Source organism: Bombina bombina, chromosome 6 (genome assembly GCF_027579735.1).
Source record: "Bombina bombina isolate aBomBom1 chromosome 6, aBomBom1.pri, whole genome shotgun sequence".
NCBI lineage: Eukaryota > Metazoa > Chordata > Amphibia > Anura > Bombinatoridae > Bombina > Bombina bombina.
Window position 1 is genome coordinate 335,159,703 of NC_069504.1, and position 23,492 is coordinate 335,183,194.

General features: G+C 40.8%; 1 protein-coding gene across 1 annotated transcript in view; it reads left to right on the forward strand.

Annotated features, from left to right (window-relative positions):
- Window positions 1-23,492, forward strand: part of GLT8D2 (glycosyltransferase 8 domain containing 2) — a 369,196-nt gene that overhangs the window by 320,377 nt on the left and 25,327 nt on the right. The window contains exon 9 of the mRNA XM_053716966.1: window positions 20,737-20,849. Within this exon, the coding sequence (XP_053572941.1) occupies window positions 20,737-20,849 (113 nt within the window). The remainder of the gene's footprint in view (window positions 1-20,736; window positions 20,850-23,492) is intronic.

The following is a 23,492-nucleotide window of genomic DNA, read 5'->3' on the forward strand; positions in this document are numbered from 1 at the left end:
CAGTTTCTATCTCTCCATTCGGAAGGCCCCTAACAGTTACATCCAAATAATCAATGGTGTTGTCATGGAAGAAAGATGTGAATTTTAAATTATAGTTATTATTAATATTAATCCAATGTACAAAATCATTTTTTGAAGAGTACAAATACCCCTAACCTAACCTTTAATGAGGATGGTGATATAGTAGCTTTGGACACTCTATGGCGCGAAAATCAACAAGCCTCCAATTCATCCAGAATAGGTAATGTCTCAGGTTTTAAGAATAGGTCTACATCCTTGAAACCTTCTTTAAGAGGGTTGAGGTTGACCTTGAGAACCTTAAAAGCCAGAGAACACTAATCACCAACAACTTATCTAGAAAAGAAAAGGAATGTTTGAGCAAATTACAAGAAAATTAAGAAATTATCATCAAATCAGCTGATAAGGGAGGATCGGTGGTAGCCCTTAATCGACAAGACTATGGCCTCTATTTATCAAGCCGTCAACTGCAAATACGCTAGAATTCCGCAGCGTATTTGTGGCGAGGCTGATTCGCCATAGTTATCAAGCCCTACAGACCGGCAAAAGTAGAATCTAGTGATGTAACATACGATCCACCGGACTCAGTACGACACAGATCGATGGTTACGTCACTCCAGATGTTCCGAACGCAAGTTCGGCACAATCTGACTACTTTTGGTAGTTATCAAAGAACAACCAGGTACGCTCTGGAGGCGGCGGATCCCATAGGAATCAATGGGAGTCTGACAGCAGCAAAAGCTCATGTTCGCTGCTGCCCGATATCCCATTGATTCCTATGGGAAGTGTCTGCACCTAACACCCTAACATGTACCCCGAGTCTAAACACCCCTAATCTGCCCCCCTACACCGCCGCCACCTACATTATACGTGTTCAGCCATTAGAATGCAAGGTAAATCATTTTGGCTGATTGGATCCGCCATTCGGATTGAACTTCAGTCCGATTGGCTGATTTCATCAGCCAATCAGATTTTTCCTACCTTAAAGGGATACTAAACTCAATTTTTTTCTTTCATGATTCAGATAGAGCATGAGATTTTAAGCACCTTTCTAATTTACTCCTATTTTCAATTTTTCTTTGTTCTCATGCTATCTTGATTTGAAAAAGCAGTACTGTAAGCTTTAGAGCCAGACCATTTTTTGTTCAGCACAGGGGTAGAACTTGCTGATTTGTGGCTAAATGTAGCAAACCAATCAGCAGCTCTACCAAGGTGCTGAACTAAAAAATGGGCCGGCTCCTAACCTTTTATTACTGCTTTTTCAAATCAAGATAACATGAGAACAAAGAAAAATTGATAATAGGAGTAAATTAGAAAGTTGCTTAAAATTGCATGCTCTATCTGAATCATGAAAGAAAAAATGTGGGGTTAGTATCCCTTTAATTCCGATTGGCTAATAGAATCCTATCAGCCAATCGGAATTCAAGGGACGCCATCTTGGATGACGTCATTTAAAGGAACCGTCATTCGTCGTTTAGTCGTCGGGATCGATGGATGCTCCGCGTCGGATGTCTTCAAGATGGTGCTGCTCCTCGCCGGAAGGAAGAAGATAGAAGATGCCGCTTGGATAAAGACTTCTGCCCATCTGGAGGACCTTTTCTGGCCGGATTGGATGAAGACTTCTGCCATCTGGAGGACCACTTCACCCGGATTCGTTGAGGACTTAGGCCCGGCTGGGTGAAGACGGCTCAAGGTAGGGGGTTAGTGTTAGGTTTTTTTAAGGGGGGTTTGGGTGGGTTTTAGAGTAAGGTTGGGTGTGGGTGGTGGGTTTTAATGTTGGGGGAGGTGTATTTCTTTTTTTACAGGTAAAAGAGCTGATTACTTTGGGGCAATGCCCCACAAAAAGCCCTTTTAAGGGCTATTTGTAATTTAGTATGGGGTAGGGAATTTTATTATTTTGGGGGGATTTTTTATTTTATTAGGGGCTTAGATTAGGTGTAATTAGTTTAAACTTCTTGTAAAAAAAAATGTATTTTCTGTAATTTAGAGGGGGCTTTTGTACTTTAGTTAATTTTAGTTATTTTTATTTAATTGTAGGTAATTGTATTTGATTTAATTTATTTAATTGTAGTATAGTGTTAGGTGTAATTGTAACTTAGGTTAGGATTTATTTTACAGGTAAATTTTGTAGTTATTTTAACTAGGTAGCTATTAAATAGTTAATAACTATTTAATAGCTATTGTACCTAGTAAAAATAAATACAAAGTTGCCTGTAAAATAAAAATAAGCCCTAAGATGGCTACAATGTAACTATTAGTTATATTGTAGCTATCGTAGGGTTTATTTTATAGGTAAGTACAGGTAGCCCTCAGTTTACGCCGGGGTTAGGTTCCAGAACAAATGGTTGTAAATCGAAACCGTTGTAAATTGAAACCCAGTTTATAATGTAAGTCAATGGGAAGTGAGGGAGATAGGTTCTAGGCCCCTCTCAACACTGTCAGCTCCAATCTTGAATATTGCTCCAGGGGTTTTGTGTGATCTGTTTTCACTTCTCTCCTCTGACTTAGCGCTTCCCACCTTATGCAGGGTTATATCAACACCATGCGACATAATACCCACAAGAGCTGATCTTTCCTCCAGAACACCAGATACAGTCTTGAGTAAGATTGTAGCATTGGAAATGGTACCCACCTCTACTTCCAGCTGTGTGCAGAACTGTACGTAATGAAAGTTTAGAAGGCACTCCACTTCATCCAAGAAAAACTGAATAGCATTCGCCATTATGTAGGCACACTGTCCACTTATTGTAGGCTACTTCACTTAATCTGACTTAATTGTATGTTGGACAGATTTCTCTATTGGCATTACCCAGTTGCCTGGGTGGTAGTGTGGCAGCCCAAACCACACAATCCGTCGACTACACTAGATATGTAGCTATGGCCTTAGTACCAGTGTGTCCTACTGCAACCGTGTGGCTTTTGCTGAAGAACGTAGGCTATATTAATGGTCCCGATACATGCTCCCAGACTCTTCCAATGCCCCATTGGGCAACACATCTAATAGAGATTCTGGCATATAAACAAAATATGGAAAAACTTTTAAAATAACCTTTAAAAACCTTTTGTCTCCGCCCCCTTTATTTTAGATGGAGTTTAATTAATCAGTTGTATAACTTTTTAATATAGATATGAAATTCAAATACCTCACTCTATGGTCGCCCACTTTGAAAGTCATTTTTTCTGTGAGCTAAAGGTTTGAACTGTTCTCCAATCAGAGCTCTTGCCTTAAGGCAATGTTGTTGTAGCTATGGAACAAAAGACATGAAGGTTGATGCTAAATAATATATTTACAGAGACATAATATATAATCAAACGGATATACTATCTGCAAAAAGAGTGCAGACAGATAACCAGTAAGAGGCACCAAATAACAGAAATCATAAAATCTAAAAGGTGTTAATTATAACTGGTGATAGTAATGAAAATAGTAGTATATGACAACTCTGGAAGACCAAAAAATATATTAATCAGAAAGTGCTAAAATAAAATGTCTATAGAAATTGTCAAATGAAACCTAAAAGTATCTAGTGAGTATAATAATATATATACTTTAGCGTAGAATAAATGTAGTATCTTAATTATATAAGAGATTTTTGTGAATTAGTCTCAATGGGTTATAATCATACAATATAAAATAAAAAAATAAAAAAATGTTGTTTTAAAAAAATAATTACAGCTATGTAGCAGTGCCCATGCAATAATTTTCAAAAAACCAAGTTAGATCAGAATATAAAAAACAAATGATGGATATGTGGCAATTACAAATATTTGGCAGTGTCCACACAATACTGCAAAAGTTAAATCAGAGCGAAAACCACATATGGCGGATATGTAGCAGTGTCCACACAAAAATTTCCAGGCAGTTCCTCTAGTGTGTCGTGCACTGACACAAGATGAAAATCTAAAACAGAAGAGACAGAGGGCGCCACATAGTGCAGATAAATGAGGGAAAAGACTTGAATGAAGAGATATGTACGTAGCAAGTATCCTACTCACTTGGTAGTAAGCGCTGATGTGGAATACAAGCAGGCCGAGTCCAAAGAGTCGCTCGGCAGACTCACCAGGCACCTGGAACAGATGGTCTTTGTTGTCCCAGCAACAAAAGTATCAGGAGCGGTGGGGTTCCCAAAGGACTTCTTTGCTGTTTCCCAACTGTTGTTTGATAAAAATGCAGTCTCTGCTAGTTTAGCAGCAGCAGCACTTAAAGGGACACTGTACCCAAAATTTTTCTTTTGTAATTCAGAAAGAGCATGCAATTTTAAGCAACTTTCTAACTTACTCCTATTATCAATTTTTCTTCGTTCTCTTGCTATCTTTATTTGAAAAAGAAGGAATCTAAGCTTGTTTTGGGTTCAGTACTCTGGACAGCAACTTTTTTATTGGTGAATGAATTTATCCACCAATCAGCAAGGACAACCCAGGTTGTTCAACAAAAATGGGCCGGCATCTAAACTTACATTCTTGCATTTCAAATAAAGATACCAAGAGAATGAACAAAAATTGATAAAAGGAGTAAATTAGAAAGATGCTTAAAATGTCGTGCTCAATCTGAATCACAAAAGAAAAAAATTGGGTACAGTGTCCCTTTAAGGCAAAAGTGCAAATGGACGTCAAGCACAGCACAACAGAAACTTCAGAATAATCAGGATGCAGCAGCGATGAAACAAATTTAAAAGTGTTTAATACAGCTTAAGAGCATATAAAAACAAGCAACACGTTTCTCCGTGTCCCAGCACGGTTTCATCAGGCTCTAAAATCAGTTTACAATGCTGCTACACTTATAACGAATATTGACCAATCAGAATCTGGTAAATTTACACACCCACAACATACACAGCTGTTGGACATAATAACGATCCTTGATACAAATAACCAAATGGATAACTATTTAAACCACAAGTTTCAGGGAGTATAGTTTTAACATTCCCACAGGACAATAGAATCCAAACCAACAATAAATGTGTAGTGTTATATATTGATCATCTATACTCATATAATGTGATTCTATGTAAACATCATGTTTCCATGTCAACCAGTGAACCTAACTACTACTGCTACGTACATATCTCTTCATTCAAGTCTTTTCCCTCATTTATCTGCACTATGTGGCGCCCTCTGTCTCTTCTGTTTTAGATTTCCAGAGACATGTTAAAATATTTTTGCAAGGCAAAAAGATATATATATGGGGGGGCGGAGCCAGCAGTCCAACGTACCGGTCACAGATCTAGAGGGCTCCTGGGCCTGATTCACTATAATTATATTATTATAAACGCACAAAAAAGCTAATCTAGTCTTCTGAACTTGTTGGATATCTGTACCGGCTGCTCAGGACTGGGATACCGTGTCTAATTACCAGTGTTACGTCTGAATAACTGACAGGGAGAGGTGAGATAACTACCCTGACTGCGCGGCAAACAGACAACAAGTATTTCAGTTTCCCGCTTCAGTACTCTAATCCTAGAACTCCGGAAGGTCGGGGCTCCACTCCGGAGTTAATCTACAGAGTCCTGTGAGGTACCGAGACATCTGGGACAGAGGTCCTTACCCAAGTTCGAGAAATATCTGGGAGGAGTGCGGCCATGCTACCGGATCATCCGGACTCTCTGAAAATAAACAGGTACGAAGGGGTTTGCACTACCCATCCCCACAAAAAGCCTCTAGGACCGGCTGATTTGCTGCCCTTACAAGCTAGTGAAGGCGGGAACATATACCCGGTAAAGCACCCATAGAGAAGGGGGTTGCCATCTTGCCCGGCAAGTGCGCAGCGCACTAAAACTTTAAAGAGCAGTCAGGTTGAACTCACTACATGGGCTATTAGTAGAAGACCCTTTGCAAGAAACGAGTATTTCTAAAGAACCCTACAGTTCCACAACCACTGCTGCATACATAGTAATAGCGAGATTTGGGTGTTTTGAAGTTATATTATTTTGTAGAAGGCTATCCCTTGCAAACTTGTAAGATCGTTGTGGGTCCTTGCAGGCATCTTTACATATCAAATCCCTAGGTGTAGGGGCCTGTATTAGCTTGAAGATAGGCTTCTGGTAAACGTTTAGCCTCTGACTGCTACATAAATACAATCTAAGTAGTGCTAAGCCATATTCACAAAACATCTACTGGCAGATTACCTTGCACTGTTTGCCATAGTGCCTACCAGAGCCAGAGTAGCAGTATAAATAGAAAACTCTCACAACAAAGAGATACCAGGCACACAAGCCAGTAGGAACTGCTTCTTTCCCCCTCCTGTGTTAAAGAAACTGAGGAACTATAACATCTGGTATATAAGGGCCTCTTTTCTGGATTTGAGCTTTGCAGTGTCACCCCACCTGGAACTTAGAGACTCACTCTGTTTTCCTAACTTTCAATTTCTGGCACAAAATCATCTCAGCACTGTACATTTGAGGGTGTAACAATTGAAGGCTAGCAGCAGGCCCCTTTCAGCTAAATTTTCTTTATTCTTTTGAACACACTGTGCCGCACAGTCATGGATTAAGTTCACTCAGGCCGTTTAAGCCTGCGTACCACTCAGTGTAATACAACTGTATTGTGACACTTTTGCTTATATATTTACACATCTGAACAAAAAGTACAGGTTACTATTGCCTCATTTTTTCTACCATCTTATATCTTTTCTAACATGTCGCAGTCAGCCAGGAAGAAAAATAAACAGCCTTTCCTGCCAAAAAAGACTGTGATTGATTCATTTCAAGTTTGAAGGCTTGATGGACCCGGGCTCATCGCTCGCTTAAACCTAAAGGCTTATCGGAGTATCAACCTAGATACACAATAGTCCTCCTCCATTATTTTACTTATAAAGAGCGAATCCAAAGAGCTCACTTTCAAAAACCCACTCTACCAGATAAGTTCAAAAATCTATAAATATTTCCTGACTTGTCCATGCGGACCCTACAAGAGAGAAAAACCTTTGCTGAGATCACGTCTGCACTCAGGAAGAACAACATCAGATAAAGGTGGGGCTACCCCATTAAGTTACTTGTCTTCAGGGACAATCAAGTGTTCACCATCCTCAAACCATCCAAAGGCTATGAGCTTCTGCAAAGGTGGAGTCTGATGACCTCTCACAGAGAAAAATCACAGCACAGCCAACTCCGAGCTTCAGCAGAAGAATGGTCGGCCCCATCCAACCTACCGAGTCGACAGTTCTCTGCACCCATCCACGGTTCTCCAGATTCTATGTGGAATACCACTGAAGGGCAAGGCCCTGCTCGTCGTAAACACCAGGAGATGCCTGAATGGTCAGCCCTCCCACAAAGACACAGATCTGGATCATCAACATCTTGAAAGGTCCCGTTGGAACCAAAAAGTGCAGCCTTAGATTGTCAATTAATGTTCCGGCTTCCTTTGTTTTCTTGGACATCCGCCTCAATGTACCTGAACTTTGGACGATAAGTATATGCTGAAACATGCTCTTCATATGTTATTTGTAACTTTTATATATGCTGTTAGTTATATCTATGATGTTATTTCTGCTAGCTAATTTATACTAAGTTTGAGAAATTTAGAGACCTATCTTGGACTTGCCTAGGTGTCTGTCAATTATATTTTTTTAATGTCAATACGCAATAGTGATGTACTTCTAGCGCAAATGTCATGCAGATTAATATTTAGCAGCAGTACTAATATACCTGATGACGGTTTGGTAAAAGACATAGTAGTGGGCCAGTAAAAACATCTTATAGAATTAGCCACCTCAGCAATGTGGGAGGGTGCAGTGGGAGCCCAGCCTGAGCACTGATCCTACCCCTCTATGCAGAATATTGAGGCTTTATCTTCTTTTAGATTACTCAAAGAGTAAGCCATAGATCCCTATCTTTGCAGGCCTTGAGTGAAACCACTGATACCACATGGTACCTACACCACCACCGTAGCACACAGTAAAACCTAGCACAGCCAAAGTAAAATGGTCCAGACTCTTAAGGAGATACAAATGAGGTACTTAATGCCTTCCCTAGATAGACAATTCCAAGCCTGTCGTCTCAAATCATTGACATACATACTGCAGATGACACTTGATGCAATATGCAGAGACGTCTGCCTATCTGTAACTCTTACCATATGTGGGTTAATATGCTATAGTTACTGGGAAGCAAAGTGACAGAGACTCATCTATCTCAACTTGACTACATACTTTTGCGGTACCGCCACAAAGACGTCTAAAGAGCAGGACTGGCGCATGATATAACATACTCTAGACGAAGGTAGACCTGAATGACAATACCAGCTAAGTTGAATGTCCTCGGCTTGGCCTTTAGGCTGCACGCTATCTTGATAAGGTATAACAAAAGTTAACACGGAAAATGTTGTAGTTGATGTTATTGTTACATTTGTGAATGGTTGACCACTCTTTTCATATTCTTGTATTGATATTTGTGTAAACCATTGAAATTCTCCACTTAATTCCTAATTATACAGTCATAATATTTATATCTTTTACACTCATACCATGTGGTGGGCATTAAGGCCACTACCCTTGAAACCTCAATTCCCCTAACTAGCCATTTAACCTTGTATTTATGTGACCATCCCTTCTTTTAAGGTCCTTGCCATTGACATAAAGTCCACAGTCATACCTCCTACCTCCCCCCATAATCTTTATCCCCTTATTTCCCCCTTTTTTTATAAGGAGCCCCCCCTCTTTGAGGAGGACTACCTATGCGGTTTTTCTCGACTATACCGCACCTACTAGAAAAACATTACACTAAGGTTTAATAAAGAGTGACCCACATTGTAGGAGTTATTGCCTCCGCCTAACCCTTTCCCATCCTAAGCCCCCCTTTTTTTTTTCTCCTTCCTACTACAATACGAATAATTAACTATCATTATGTCTCTCATATGTACCTCCCACAATGTGAGGGGACTTAATACCCCAAATAAAAGAAGTCGACTCACGAGTTACCTGACCCATGCTAAGACGAAGGTAGTTTTTTTACAGGAGACCCACTGGGTTGAAGGAGCGCCTATTCCCTTTCATTGTAAACACTACCCAGTAGTTGAGACAGCCTCCTTCCAAGGCAAATCAAGAGGAGTGGCAATATTAGTACACAAGACAATACTCTACGAAAAACTAGAAATTTATAAAGATCCCAGAAGTAGATACCTTATCCTAAACTGTAAATTAGATGATGTCCCATATACTCTAGCTAGCTATTATGGCCCAAACTCTGGACAGGTAAGAGCGCTTAGAAAATTCCTGAGACTGTTAGCCTCCCATAAGACCCAAAACCTACTTCTGGCGGGCGACTTTAACATGATTTTAGATACGACTCTAGATAGACGCTAGCCAAGGCTCAAACCCTGTGATCCCCAAACCTCTAGATCTACTAGACAATTTAATAATCTTATCGGTCAGTATAACCTATTTGACATTTGGCGATCCCACCACCCCTCCTCCAAAGACTACTCCTACTATTCTACAGTTCACAACACCTATACCAGAATCGACTATATCTTCTGCGAACCCCGATTGCTAGATCATGTCTAGAAAGTTCACATACCCAGCTGCTCTTGGTCTGACCATTCCCCAATTCAGCTCTCTATGAAAGCCCCACACTGTATATCTTCTAGGCCCTTTTGGAAGTTGCCGGAATATTTGCTCTCAACGCCAGAGCAAATCCTGTATATACAGAAAGAACTAGACAAATTTTTAGCTATTAATGACAATGGGGCTGTAGATGATTTCTGCCTCTGGAGCACCCTTAAAGCATACACTAGAGGGCTATTTTTCAAGCTTAAGGCAGAGCATAGGAAACATTTAGGAGGGACTTTAGATCAACTCCACCTAACACTTCGCAACCTTGTCACCTCTCACATCTCATCCCTAGATCCCCAGATACTTTCCCAAATAGAAGATACCAAAGCTAAGATAGAGGCTCTGGAACTTAAGAGATATCAGTCACGGGTACACCGCTTTAAGCAAACTTTTTATGCAAAAGGAAATAAGGCTGACAGATTGTTAGCCAATAAACTTAGGCAGCGTACGGCGGAAGCCCGCATCCCATTCATAAAAACAGCGCAGGGGGTAGTACGTCTCCCCGCGGATATAGGTAAGGCTTTCGCCTCTTATTATTCCTCCGTATATAACTTAAAGGACTCTCTAGACTCCCCCACGCCTTCTACCCAGCATATTCGGGACTTTTTAGACTCACTCTCTCTCCCAGCTTTGCCGGATGAGCAGAAATACTTACTTTACTCTCCTTTTTGTGTTGAGGAGGTGAGTTCAGTTATTAAATCTTTGAAATCTCACAAGGCCCCTGGCCCAGATGGCTATAATGCCCTTTTCTACAAAACTTTTCTCCCACAGCTTTCTCCATTACTTACCAGTGTTTGCTCGCTGCCCAGACAATCTGGCTCTCTCCCCTGGAGCTGCTTGAGGCAGTCATCGTAACTATACCAAAACCAGGTAAAGCCCCAAATATGTGTGAACATTTTTGTCCCATCTCTCTAATCAACACGGATGTAAAGATCCTAGCCAAACTCTTGGCCTTGCGGCTGAATTGAGTCCTTCCGTCGTTGATAGATGAGGATCAAGTGGGCTTCACTCCGGGGAAAGAGGGGCCAGACAACACCCGGAGACTCCTCAACATTTATTTTGAAACTAAACGGCGGAACCTCCCTTGTACAACTTTGGCGCTTGACGCCGAAAAAGCCTTCGATAGGGTGAACTGGGCCTACCTATCTGAAGTCCTGAACAAATTTGGCTTCCCCCCATATTTTCTTTCTTGCGTTAAAGCACTATATTCTACTCCCTCAGCTTCTGTAAGAGGCTTGGGATTCCATTCCTCAGTGTTTCCATCTACAAATGGAACCCGTCAGGGATGCCCCCTGTCCCCGCTGCTATTTGTCCTTGTCATGGAGCCACTTGCTGAGGCGATAAGAAGCAATCCGAACATTCAAGGAGTGGAAATTGATGGGACACTACAGAAAACTGCGTTATTCGCAGATGATCTAACCATATTTTTGAAAGATCCTTCCCATTCCCTCCCCACTCTTTTCAGCTTACTAAATCGCTTCAGCCAGATTAGCTTCTGCAAACTTAATGTCAACAAAACTGAGGCCTATACTATTAATATACCAGAGAAAGAGCTTGCAGTCCTTAAGAGGACTTACCCCTTCAATTGGTCCCAACAAAGAATTAAACACCTAGGTGTATTTCTCTCTTGCAATGCGTCCACTATCATAGAATCCAATTTTTACCCTCTACTACAACAGTTTCAAAAAAGCGCAGACAAATGGGGTGTCCCATGTATCTCCTGGTTGGGTCGCATAGCAGCGTTTAAAATGGTGCTGCTCCCTAAGCTCACATACCTCTTTCGTTCGCTCCCTATCCCGATTCCTAAATCTCTCATAGGTAAATTCCAACAAGTCTGCAACAAATATATCTGGAGGAATAAGCATCCTAGAGTAACCACACAAATCATGCAGCAACCACTCCTCAGAGGGGGCGCGGGCGCCCCTAACTTAACTATCTATCATGAAGCTTTGCGACTAGCCCACATTCTTTCCTGGAATGTATCTCCTTGTAATAGTATATGGCAGGTACTAGAACAAGCAACATTGCCCAGCCCACTTTTGTTGCCAGATCTCATATGGTGGCCCAAACACGTCAGATCCCTCTATAAGATACAAAACACAATTATCTTGCACGCCCTCGGCTTATGGGATAAAATTCGTTCTCTGCAGCAAATTGCTCCACATCCCTCACCTATCCATTCACTTTATTAGAACTATACATTAAAGTATGCACACAGTGGCACCTCACACCTCTCAGGCTTTTTAAAATTTCTCACCTAAATTCCCAACTATGCTGGAGAGGCTGTGGGTTGGTGGGATCGCCAGCACATATATGATGGTGGGAGTGCCCGATACTGCAGCCCTTTTTAAACGAGATCTCCCATAGATGTGCTAAATTAGACCCCCTACTAAGAACCACCCCGCAAACTGCTCTATTTCACTTAGACATTAAAACATCCTCCATCCCGACAGACCTACTAGGTGTATACTTATTCTCTGTGGCCAAATTAGCAATTGCCAGACTCTGGTAACAAAAGACCTTCCCCATTTGGGATGACATAGCTAGAATAATGAATTACTTTGAACTCATGGAGAGCCCGATTTTCACTCAGCACAATAAAATATTCCTGCACTCACAGATTTGGGAGTTCTGGAGACAAGTAGATAAACTTTAAGGGGAAATTTTAGCAATGGTCAAATAGGTTTTGGAACCCCTAGCATTGTAGAATGGGAGGCTCAAGTGCCTTTTTTTCCCCTCTTCCCTCCTCCCTCTTCACTCCCTCCACTTTTTCCCCAGTCCCCTTATCCCCTCTGGGTTATTCTTACCAGTAGCCCATGTTCATTAAGAATGTTATGTTTTCTCTTTTGTGCTTGCTTCTCACAATTATATTATAGACTATGCTATACCAGCTTTCAAAGAAATATAAAAAGGAAAGAGAAAAAGGGAAAGAAAAATACCTACCTGTTATTGTTATATAAACTTGAGATGGACGTATTATTACCTTGCTATATATGCAGCTGTAATGTACATATTCCAGACCTTGCTGACTGTTGTTGCTTATTTTGTGTTGGATGTCTATGCAGCAATTCTGTACTACCTTTTATTCTTCTATCTTAATAAAAATATTAAAAAAAAAAAAGAAAGATATATATATACAGGTGGCCCTCGTTTTACAACGGTTCAATTTACACCGTTTCAGAATAACAACCTTTTTTTCCAGTCATGTGACTGCTATTGAAAAGCAGTGCATTTATTAAAATAGCCAGTAGGTGGAGCTGTCCGCTTGTGTAGCAGCAAAGCCAAGCAAGCTGAAATTAATCAGTTTAACCAGACCTGAGCTATCGAGCAGATTTCAAAAGAACAAGATCTTCCTGTCTATAAATCAGTCCAGATTGGAATGCATAGAAATAACTGTTTGCAGAAAAATGCAAGTTAAGTCTGTGTTGTTTAATTATTTTATTAGGTTTATAATGCTGTTTAGCAAATGTTTTTGTTCATTTAACTTAGTTTATTTATATACTCTGTGTTGTGTGATTATTTTATTAGGTTTATAATGTTGTTTAGCATTTAAAGTCTTAATTTCAAAGCTTTAAAAATAATGTATTAGGTGTTACTTATGCCAATTTTGAGAGGGGCCTGGAACCTAACTCCCTCACTTCCCATTGACTTACATTATAAACTGGGTATCAATTTACAACAGTTTCGATTTACAACCATTCCTTCTGGAACCTAACCCCGGCGCAAAACTACCAAAAGTATGAATTGCTCAGTAGTACATCTGCAGTATTGGTGGATTGGTACAATTCTCTGCAACTTGAAACATTGAATTTGACTGTTTCTGGCACAAATCTTTATGAGAAGAGATGGAATGGATTACTTGTTAAATCAAATTATTTATTTGATACATTTGTGTTTCTATATTGTGATACTGGTGCCCATTGATACATACAGTGTTACATGAGTATTACTACCTGGTGCTAACTATGGGGTCATTTTCAATCTTTCCAATTATTTTCTGATATTGGAGGAGCAGGAAAGTTTTGTTAACAAAGTGATAACAATCATTCTAAGTCAAACACAGACCATATTGATAACTGCCACAAAATTTGATCTCTATTTTCCCATAACAGCATCCTAAACTACTGATATTGGATGCCGATCACAAAAATTCAAAATAGGTTAATAGAGTCTGTGTGTGTGTTTTGCAATTAAATGGAGTGGTGTTTTTGATAAATGTTAAAAAACAGAATTTATGTTTGCCTGATAAATTTCTTTCTCCTACGGTGTATCCGGTCCACGGCTTCATCCTTACTTGTGGGATATTCTCAATCCCTACAGGAAGTGGCAAAGAGAGCACATAGCAAAGCTGTCCATATAGCTCCCCTCAGGCTCCGCCCCCCCAGTCATTCGACCAACGGTTAGGAGAAAAAGGAGAACCATAGGGTGCAGTGGTGACTGTAGTTTACAAAAAAAAAAAAATTAAACCTGACCAAAATGCCAGGGCGGGCCGTGGACCGGATACACCGTAGGAGAAAGAAATTTATCAGGCAAACATAAATTCTGTTTTCTCCTACATTGGTGTATCCGGTCCACGGCTTCATCCTTACTTGTGGGAACCAATACCAAAGCTTTAGGACACGGATGAAGGGAGGGAAGAAGTCAAGTAACCTAAACGGAAGGCACCACTGCTTGCAAAACCTTTCTCCCAAAAATAGCCTCCGAAGAAGCAAAAGTATCGAATTTGTAAAATTTGGCAAACGTATGCAGTGAAGACCAAGTCGCTGCCTTACAAATCTGTTCAACAGAAGCCTCATTCTTGAAAGCCCATGTGGAAGCCACAGCTCTAGTAGAGTGAGCTGTAATTCATTCAGGAGGCTGCCTTCCAGCAGTCTCATAAGCCAACCGGATGATGCTTTTTAGCCAGAAGGACAGAGAGGTCGCAGTCGCCTTTTGACCTCTCCTCTTGCCAGAATAGATGACAAACAAGGACGATGTTTGTCTGAAGTCTTTAGTTGCTTTTAGATAAAACTTTAAAGCACGAACCACATCAAGATTGTGTAACAGACGTTCCTTGTTAGAAACTGGATTAGGACACAGAGAAGGAACAACTATTTCCTGGTTGATATTCTTATTGGAAACCACTTTTGGAAGAAAACCAGGTTTGGTATGTAAAACAACCTTATCTGTATGGAACACCAGATAGGGTGAATTACACTGCAAAGCAGACAATTCAGAAACTCTTCTAGCAGAAGAAATAGCTACTAAAAACAAAACTTTCAAGATAACAACTTAATATCTATGGAATGTAGAGGTTCAAACGGAACCCCTTGAAGAACTGAAAGAACTAAATTTAGACTCCATGGAGGAGCCACAGGTCTGTAGCCAGGCTTGATTCTGACTAAAGCCTGTACAAACACCTGAATATTTGGCATGGCTGCCAGACGCTTGTGTAACAAAACAGACAGAGCAGATATCTGTCCTTTTAAGGAACTAGCTGAAAGACCTTTCTCCAATCCTTCTTGGAGAAAAGATAGTATCCTTGGAATCCTAATCTTACTCCATGAGTAACCCTTGGATTCGCACCAGAAAAGATATTTCCGCCATATCTTATGGTAAATTTTCCTGGTGACAGGCTTTCTAGCCTGGATCAAAGTATCTATAACTGATTCCGAAAACCCACGCTTAGCTAGAATCAAGCGTTCAATCTCCAAGCAGTCAGTTGCAGAGAAACTAGGTTTGGATGTTCGAATGGACCTTGAATTAGAAGGTCCTGTCTCAAAGGCAGCTTCCATGGTGGAACCGATGACATATTCACCAGGTCTGCATACCAAGTCCTGCGTGGCCACGCAGGAGCTATCAGAATTACTGAAGCCTTCTCCTGTTTGATCCTGGCTACTAGCCGGGGGTGAAGGGGAAACGGTGGAAAGACATAAGCTAGATTGAACGACCAAGGCGCTACTAAGGCATCTACCAATGTCGCCTTGGGATCCCTGGACCTGGACCCGTAACGTGGAACTTTGGAGTTCTGACGTGACGCCATCAGATCCAGATCTGGAATGCCCCATAGCTGGGTCAGCTGAGCAAAAACCTCCGGGTGGAGTTCCCACTCCCCCGGATGGAAAGTCTGACGACCCAGATAATCCGCTTCCCAGTTGTCCACTCCTGGGATGTGAATTGCTGATAGATGGCAGGAGTGATCCTCTGCCCATTTGATGATCTTGGATACCTCCCTCATCGCCAGGGAACTCTTTGTTCCCCCCTGATGATTGATGTAAGCTACAGTCGTCATGTTGTCCGACTGAAATCTGATGAATTTGGCCTCCGCTAGTTGAGGGCCATGCCTGGAGCGCATTGAATATCGCTCTCAATTCCAAAATGTTTATCGGGAGAAGAGATTCTTCCCGAGACCACAGACCCTGAGCCTTTAGGGACAGGTGATCCTGAGACAACCACCAGAGGAGTGAGTCTCTGGTTTTCTGGTCCATCTGAATCTGGGGAGACAAATCTGCATAATCCCCATTCCATTGTTTGAGCATGCACAGTTGCAATGGTCTTAAATGAATTCGAGCAAAGGGAACCACGTCCATTGCCGCAACCATTAGTCCTATTACCTCCATGCACTGAGCTATGGAGGGTTGAGGAATGGATTGAAGAACTCGACAAGTGTTCAAAAGTTTTAATTTCCTGACCTCCGTCAGAAAGATTTTCATTTCTACCGAGTCTATTATTGTTCCCAGGAAGGGAACCCTTGTGAACGGGGACAGAGAACTTTTTTCTATGTTCACCTTCCACCCGTGAGACCTTAGAAAGGCTAGAACAATGTCCGTATGAGCCCTTGCTTTGTGAAAGGACGACGCCTGTATTAAAATGTCGTCTAGGTAAGGTGCTACTGCAATGCCCCTTGGCCTTAGCACCGCTAGAAGGGACCCTAGCACCTTTGTGAAAATTCTGGGAGCAGAGGCCAATCCGAAGGGAAGAGCCACAAACTGGTAATGCTTGTCCAGAAAGGCGAACCTCAGAAACTGATGGTGATCTTTGTGGATAGGAATATGCAGGTACGCATCCTTTAAGTCCACGGTAGTCATATATTGACCCTCCTGGATCATTGGAAAAATTGTCCGAATGGTTTCCATTTTGAATGATGGAACTCTGAGGAATTTGTTTAGGATCTTTAAGTCCAGAATTGGCCTGAAAGTTCCTTCCTTTTTGGGAACTACAAACAGGTTTCAGTAAAATCCCAGTACTTGTTCTGCTGTTGGAACTGGGTGTATCACTCCCATTTTTAAAAGGTCTTCTACGCAATGTAAGAATGCCTGTCTCTTTATCTGGTCTAAAGATAAGCAAGACATGTGGAACCTTCCCCTTGGAGGAAGATCCTTGAATTCTAGAAGATACCCCTGAGAGACAATTTCTAGTGCCCAGGGGTCTGGAACATCTCTTGCCCAGGCCTGAGCAAAGAGAGAAAGTCTGCCCCCTACTAGATCCGGTCCCGGATCGGGGGCTACCCCTTCATGCTGTCTTGGTAGCAGCAGCAGGCTTTTTGGCCTGTTTACCCTTGTTCCAGCCTTGCAATGGTTTCCATGCTGGTTTGGGTTGGGATGCGTTACCCTCTTGCCTAGTGGCTGTAGAGGTAGAAGCCGGTCCGTTCCTGAAATTGCGAAAGGAACGAAAATTAGACTTATTTTTAGCTTTGAGAGGTCTATCCTGTGGAAGGGCATGTCCCTTTCCCCCAGTGATATCTGAAATAATTTCTTTCAACTCTGGCCCGAATAGGGTCTTACCCTTGAAAGGAATATTAAGCAATTTTGTTTTGGACGACACATCCACCGACCACGATTTTAGCCAAAGCGCTCTACGCGCCACTATTGCGAAACCAGAATTTTTCGCCGCTAATTTAGCTAACTGAAAAGCGCCATCTGTAATGAAAGAATTAGCCAACTTCAGGGCGTGAATTCTATCCATGACTTCATCATAAGAAGTCTCCTTCTGGAGCGAGTTTTCTAATTCCTCAAACCAAAAAGCAGCTGCAGTGGTTACAGGAATAATGCAAGAAATTGGTTGAAGAAGAAAACCTTGTTGAACAAAAATTTTCTTAAGTAAACCTTCTAATTTTTTATCCATAGGATCTTTGAAAGCGCAACTGTCTTCTATTGGTATAGTCGTGCGCTTAGCTAGCGTTGAAACTGCCCCCTCTACCTTAGGGACCGTCTGCCACGCGTCCCTTCTGGGGTCAACAATGGGGAACATTTAAATATAGGAGGGGGAACAAATGGTACACCTGGCTTCTCCCACTCCTTATTCACTATATCCGCCACCCTCTTAGGTATCGGAAACGCATCAGTGTGTACTGGGACCTCTAAGAATTTATCCATTTTACACAATTTTTCTGGGACCACCAAAGGCTCACAATCATCAAGCGTAGCTAGGACCTCCTTAAGTAGTTTGCGGAGGTGTTCTAGCTTAAATTTAAATGCTATGGAATCAGGCTCTGCCTGCTGAGAAACTTTTCCTGTGTCAGAAATTTCTCCCTCAGACAGGCCCTCCCTCACCGCCAAGTCAGATTGATGTGAGGGCACTACAGATAAATTATCCTCTGCGTCTGCTTGCTCATTTTCTGTATTTAAAACTGAGCAATCACGCTTCCTAGGAAAAGCTGGCAGTTTGGATGAAAATGCTGCGAGAGAATTATCCATTACTGCTGCTAACTGCTGCATAGTAATAGCAATTGGTGCGCTAGATGTACTGGGCATCGCTTGCGCGGGCATAGCTGGTGTTGACACAGAAGGAGAGGATAGTGAGCTATCCTCACTACCTTCAGCTAAAGAATCATCTTGGGCTATATCTTTAAGTGTAATTGTACGGTCCTTAAGCTGTTTGGAAGCTATGGCACACTTCACACATAAATTTAATGGGGGAACCACCTTGGCCTTTGAACATACAGAACATAGGTTATCTGAAGGGTCAGACATGTTTGACAGACTTAAACAGATCTTCAATGCAATAAAAATTATTTTTTACAAAACCGTTACTGTGTCTTTAAATAATAAAAGTGCACACTTTATTATTGAAACATCAAAAAACCATCAAATAAACATCCGATTTAAATGAAATTTTCACCACAGTGTCTTAATGCTTTGAAAAGATTGCACACAAATTTTCAGACCAATTAACCCCTTAATGCCCAAACCGGAGCTAATAACAGCAATTAACCGGCTAAACACACTACAGTACTATGCCACAGCTTCCACTGTGGCCTTTACCTTCCTTAGGGATTATTTTAGTAGGAAATAAGCCTCTCTGGAGTCTTTTCTGATGCCTCTGGACTCCCCACGTGAAGCTGCATGAACTGCCTAGGCAAAACAACTGCGCAATTGAGGCGCGAAAATGAGGCCTCCTTCCTCTTCATTCCAGAGTGGAGGGGCCTTTCTGACTAGATTAGGTGTCCAAATAAGTGCCAGGTGCAAATTAAACCCCAAAAGTGTTTTAAAGTCTGAAAAAAACACCTTAATTATAGTGAAAAACATGCTAAAAAGCAATCGATAATGCCCACAAAAGTGTCAACCAGCATAGAGCCCTTAATATATGCCCTAATCTTATACAGAGTCTAAGAAAAATGGCTTACCTATCCCAGAGGGGATTGCTGACAGTCTTCTAGCATTACTAGGTCTTGTTAGAAAAATGACTGATCATACCTGAAGCAGTTAAGCCTGCAAACTGTTCCCCACAACTGAAGTTCTCTGGTTTCAACAGTCCTGCGTGGGAACAGCAATGGATTTTAGTTACTGGTGCTAAAATCATATTCCTCTCGGCAGAAATCTTCATCACTTTCTGCTGCAGAGTAAATAGTACAAGCCGGCACTCTTTTAAAATAACAAACTCTTGATAGAAGAATAAAAAACTACAACTAAACACCACATACTCTTTACCACCCCCGTGGAGATGCTACTAGTTAGAGCGGCAAAGAGAATTACTGGGGGGGCGGAGCCTGAGGGGAGCTATATGGACAGCTTTGCTGTGTGCTCTCTTTGCCACTTCCTGTAGGGATTGAGAATATCCCACAAGTAAGGATGAAGCCGTGGACCGGATACACCAATGTAGGAGAAATCTGAATGCCATTTGTGTATGGGCATGATGGGTATACTGATGTAAGGTTTACCTGAAGGTTGTTGGAAGGAATCCACTTGCAGGTATTTGGCACTTTCTTATGTACGCGTCTTTCAAAAAAACCTGAGGTGGAACAGGTCTGCTAGAGAGGTAGTAGGCACAAAGGCTAGTAATAGTGCTAGGGAAGATACAAAGTCAGACAGCCAAGGTGAAACTAGGAGATCCCTCAAAAAGACGTACAGAGGAAAAGACACTAGAGAAGGTCAGGGTCAGAAACAATAGTTAGACAGTCTGCCAGACATCAATTTAACAGGGAGAAGACAAAGGAGGGTTAAAGTATAGGCCAAGGTCAAACCAGGATCAATCCACTCAGGCATCAGTTAACAAAGGAGAAATTTAGATAAATGCCAAAACGGTAAGGCAGAGGACAAATAACTAGGTGACACCAGGAAGCAAAGGGCTGGGAAGAGGGTGGGAAGTCTTGTGGGTAACCAGGGACACCAAGACGGGTAAATAGAAACTGGGGTAACTAATGACTTGTCACTAGAACAACCATGCAAGCTCTGGAGAGTTTCAGAAGAATTTATAGGGCCTTTTGTGATGTCATTATGATGTGTATGGACACCACTTGATTGGGTGTCGGACTTTGGTGCCCACTACCGAGGGACTATATAATAATGCGGAATATAGGTTTAATGAATCTAGACCACATATTGATATATATACATCTTAAAGGATATCTGTGACCATTTCAGAGTGTATTGCACATACACAACATAATAGATTTATTCCAAACGTAGTGCAAAGCCTGTGGTTGGGTGATAGATTGTCGATGCATAGTATGTAATTTTTCCCGGTATCTGCTTGGATCCAATTCAAACTTTTGCGAATATGGAAAATGAGTTATTGCTTGGATTGTGATTGCTCACAACTTGAAAACCACTGATTTAAAGCTGAAAAATTGACAATAAACAGGATTAGAAAGACTGGAATTTACCCTAATATTAGGCAACTTCACTAAAGAAGTTTTGCATTATGCATCCTTTCTATGAGGACTAAAACATAAATTTATGATGTTTCCATAGAGAGAATCTTTACAGCAGTACAATTGGCGGTGGTGTGGCTACTCCTCCAATGCTCATTGTGTTTCATGAAAAATACTCTGCTATCACTCCTTACTGGCACATCCGATATCTAGGTGAGTATTCAAATACTTGTATCCTCATAGATGCAAAATTATAACCTCTTTTGTGTTACATCACATTAAAATAATTTTAGATAAAAAATAATTGTATCATAGAAACACCTTTATCTTATTTCAATTAAAGGACTGCAAATGTAACCTCAACTATGTTATCAAGGGTAAAACATACTTGGCCCCATGTACTAAATACAAATAAGGGCTCTGGAGAAGCTTACGCTGCCTAGTACGTGGAGACCATTGTGTGTAATAGAGCAAACTTACCACTTGGCTACCAAAGAATGCAAAGCACAGTAGTCCTCTCGGCCAGCCAAAAATAAAGTAAAGATAACATATCAGAATATCTGTTTCTTACAAATTTTCATTAAAGGGCCATGATGCCCAAATGTTGAAACACTTGAAAATGATGCAGTATAGCTGTAAAAAACTGAAAATATCACCTGAACATCTCTATGTAAAAAAGAAAGATATTTTACCTCAAAATGTCTAAGTATTCCAACCCCATTGCAAAGGACTTTAAGCAGCAAATCAGTATGTCTGTCCCGGGACAGCTAAGGGAGTGAGCTTCGTGCTCACTCATATTATTTCCCTATTCAGTTTAAGGAAGTTTACTATGAAATCTCATGAGAGTTAAGTGAAATCTCATGAGATCACAGTAAAAGAGTTCATGACCTCAGCACTGCTGATGATGATTGGCTGCTGTTCATTTCTTCATTATTATTTGTTTTTTACCTGCAGCTGGGTAGCAACTGAAGTATAACTTTTTACACAGAACTTACTCTGCTGAGCTGAGGAGATTGTGAGGTAAAATATCTTCCTTTTTTACATAGAGATGCTCAGGTGATATTTTCCTGTCAGCTTTTTACAGTTATACTGCATCAGTTTCAAGTGATTTAGCATATGAGTATTATGTCCTTTTAAACCATATTCCAGATTGAGGAATATAGGGACCATTTTGGTATAACATTTTTCTGGTCAATGTGGCAGTATGTTGGTCTCCATGTTACCAACAGTTCTTTATTTGTCAGTATGTTACTGCCAACAATAATCCTCGATAATATCATGTCTATGATTTCAATTTTTTTTTTTATTTTACATGTCTGGATTTGTGTGTGTTGTGCACTGGTTTTTATGCCAGAGTATGATATTATGTCAACCTTTTTATGCATTGGAAATAAAAAAATTAGGCTTTGCAGTATAGACATGTCTGACACTGTAGGAGTTAAAGGGGTGGAGATACAACCCAAATACCATAATCATGTTCAGAGCAGAGTGGCATGCTGGTTTGGCACTCAGATCAGAGTTCTTGGCAGCAGAAGCCCTAAAATTGTGTATCAGCTCTGCGTAAATATTAAGTAAATAACAGGGTTTTGTTTGTTTTTACTAATGTGAATATAAAGAAGACAAAATACCTGCTCCGACTTGTTCTTGGAGACCAAGTTTCCTCAGTACTAGGCAGAAATATTATAACCATATAATATAACCATATAACACAATTTTTTATGACTGGTTGTCCATTTTCAAGTAATTGTAAAGTTTGTTAGGTATTTCTAATCTTGACATTTGAAAGTTATATTTCCAGGTTCAGCTCTGGGTTAATATATCCCTCTCCATAGACACCTGTGCTGAGGAAGCTATCAGTTACAGTGTGACAAGGTTATTCTAAGTACAATGAAATCTTTGCTAGTTGTTTTGTTATACCATTTGTCCTTTGATATGAACAGGTCCATACACAACCAACACAGTTCCTGAACTTCTATTTGACGCCTAAATACTATTGATTTACCAGACTGTTCATTATTCTTAGACATCCTTTTGATAACTGCATTTATATGCTAATAACACTGGCTCAAACGGGGTTAAAGATGGACTGTTATTTCTGGCTGTAAATACAGATGGCCAGATTACGAGTTTTGCGTTATGAGGGGTGCGGTGTTAACTTGCACGTTATTGTCACCACCCTCTTACCTACAGCGCTGGTATTACAGGTTTGTCTAAACCCGGCATTATTATGCAAGAAGTGAGCGTATTATGCACTAACACCTAACACTACACTACAATTAAATAAATTGCCTAAATGAAATACAATTAACTAAATTAAATAAAATTAGCTAAATTACAAAAAAAACACTAAACTACAGAAAATAAAAAACAAATTACAAGATCTTTAAACTAATTACACCTAATCTAATAGCCCTATCAAAATAAAAGAAGTCCACCCAAAATAAAAAAAAAACTAGCCTAAACTAAACTACCAATAGCCCTTAAAAGGGCCTTTTGCGGGGCATTGTCCCAAAGAAATCAGCTATTTTACCTGTAAAAAAAAATACAAGCAACCCCCCAACAGTAAAACCCACCACCCACACAACCAACCCCCCAAATAAAACTCTAACTAAACAAAACTAAGCTCCCATTGCCCTGAAAATGGCATTTAGCTCTACTGCGGCCCAAAGCCCTAACCTAAAAAAAAAACACCCAATACACCCTTAAAAAATCCTAACACTAACCCCTGAAGATCCACTTACCGGGAGAAGTCTTCATCCAAGCGGCAAGATGTCCTCAAGGAAGCCGGCAGAAGTGGTCCTCCAGACGAGCAGAAGTCTTCACCCAGACAGCATCTTCTATCTTCATCCTTCCGAC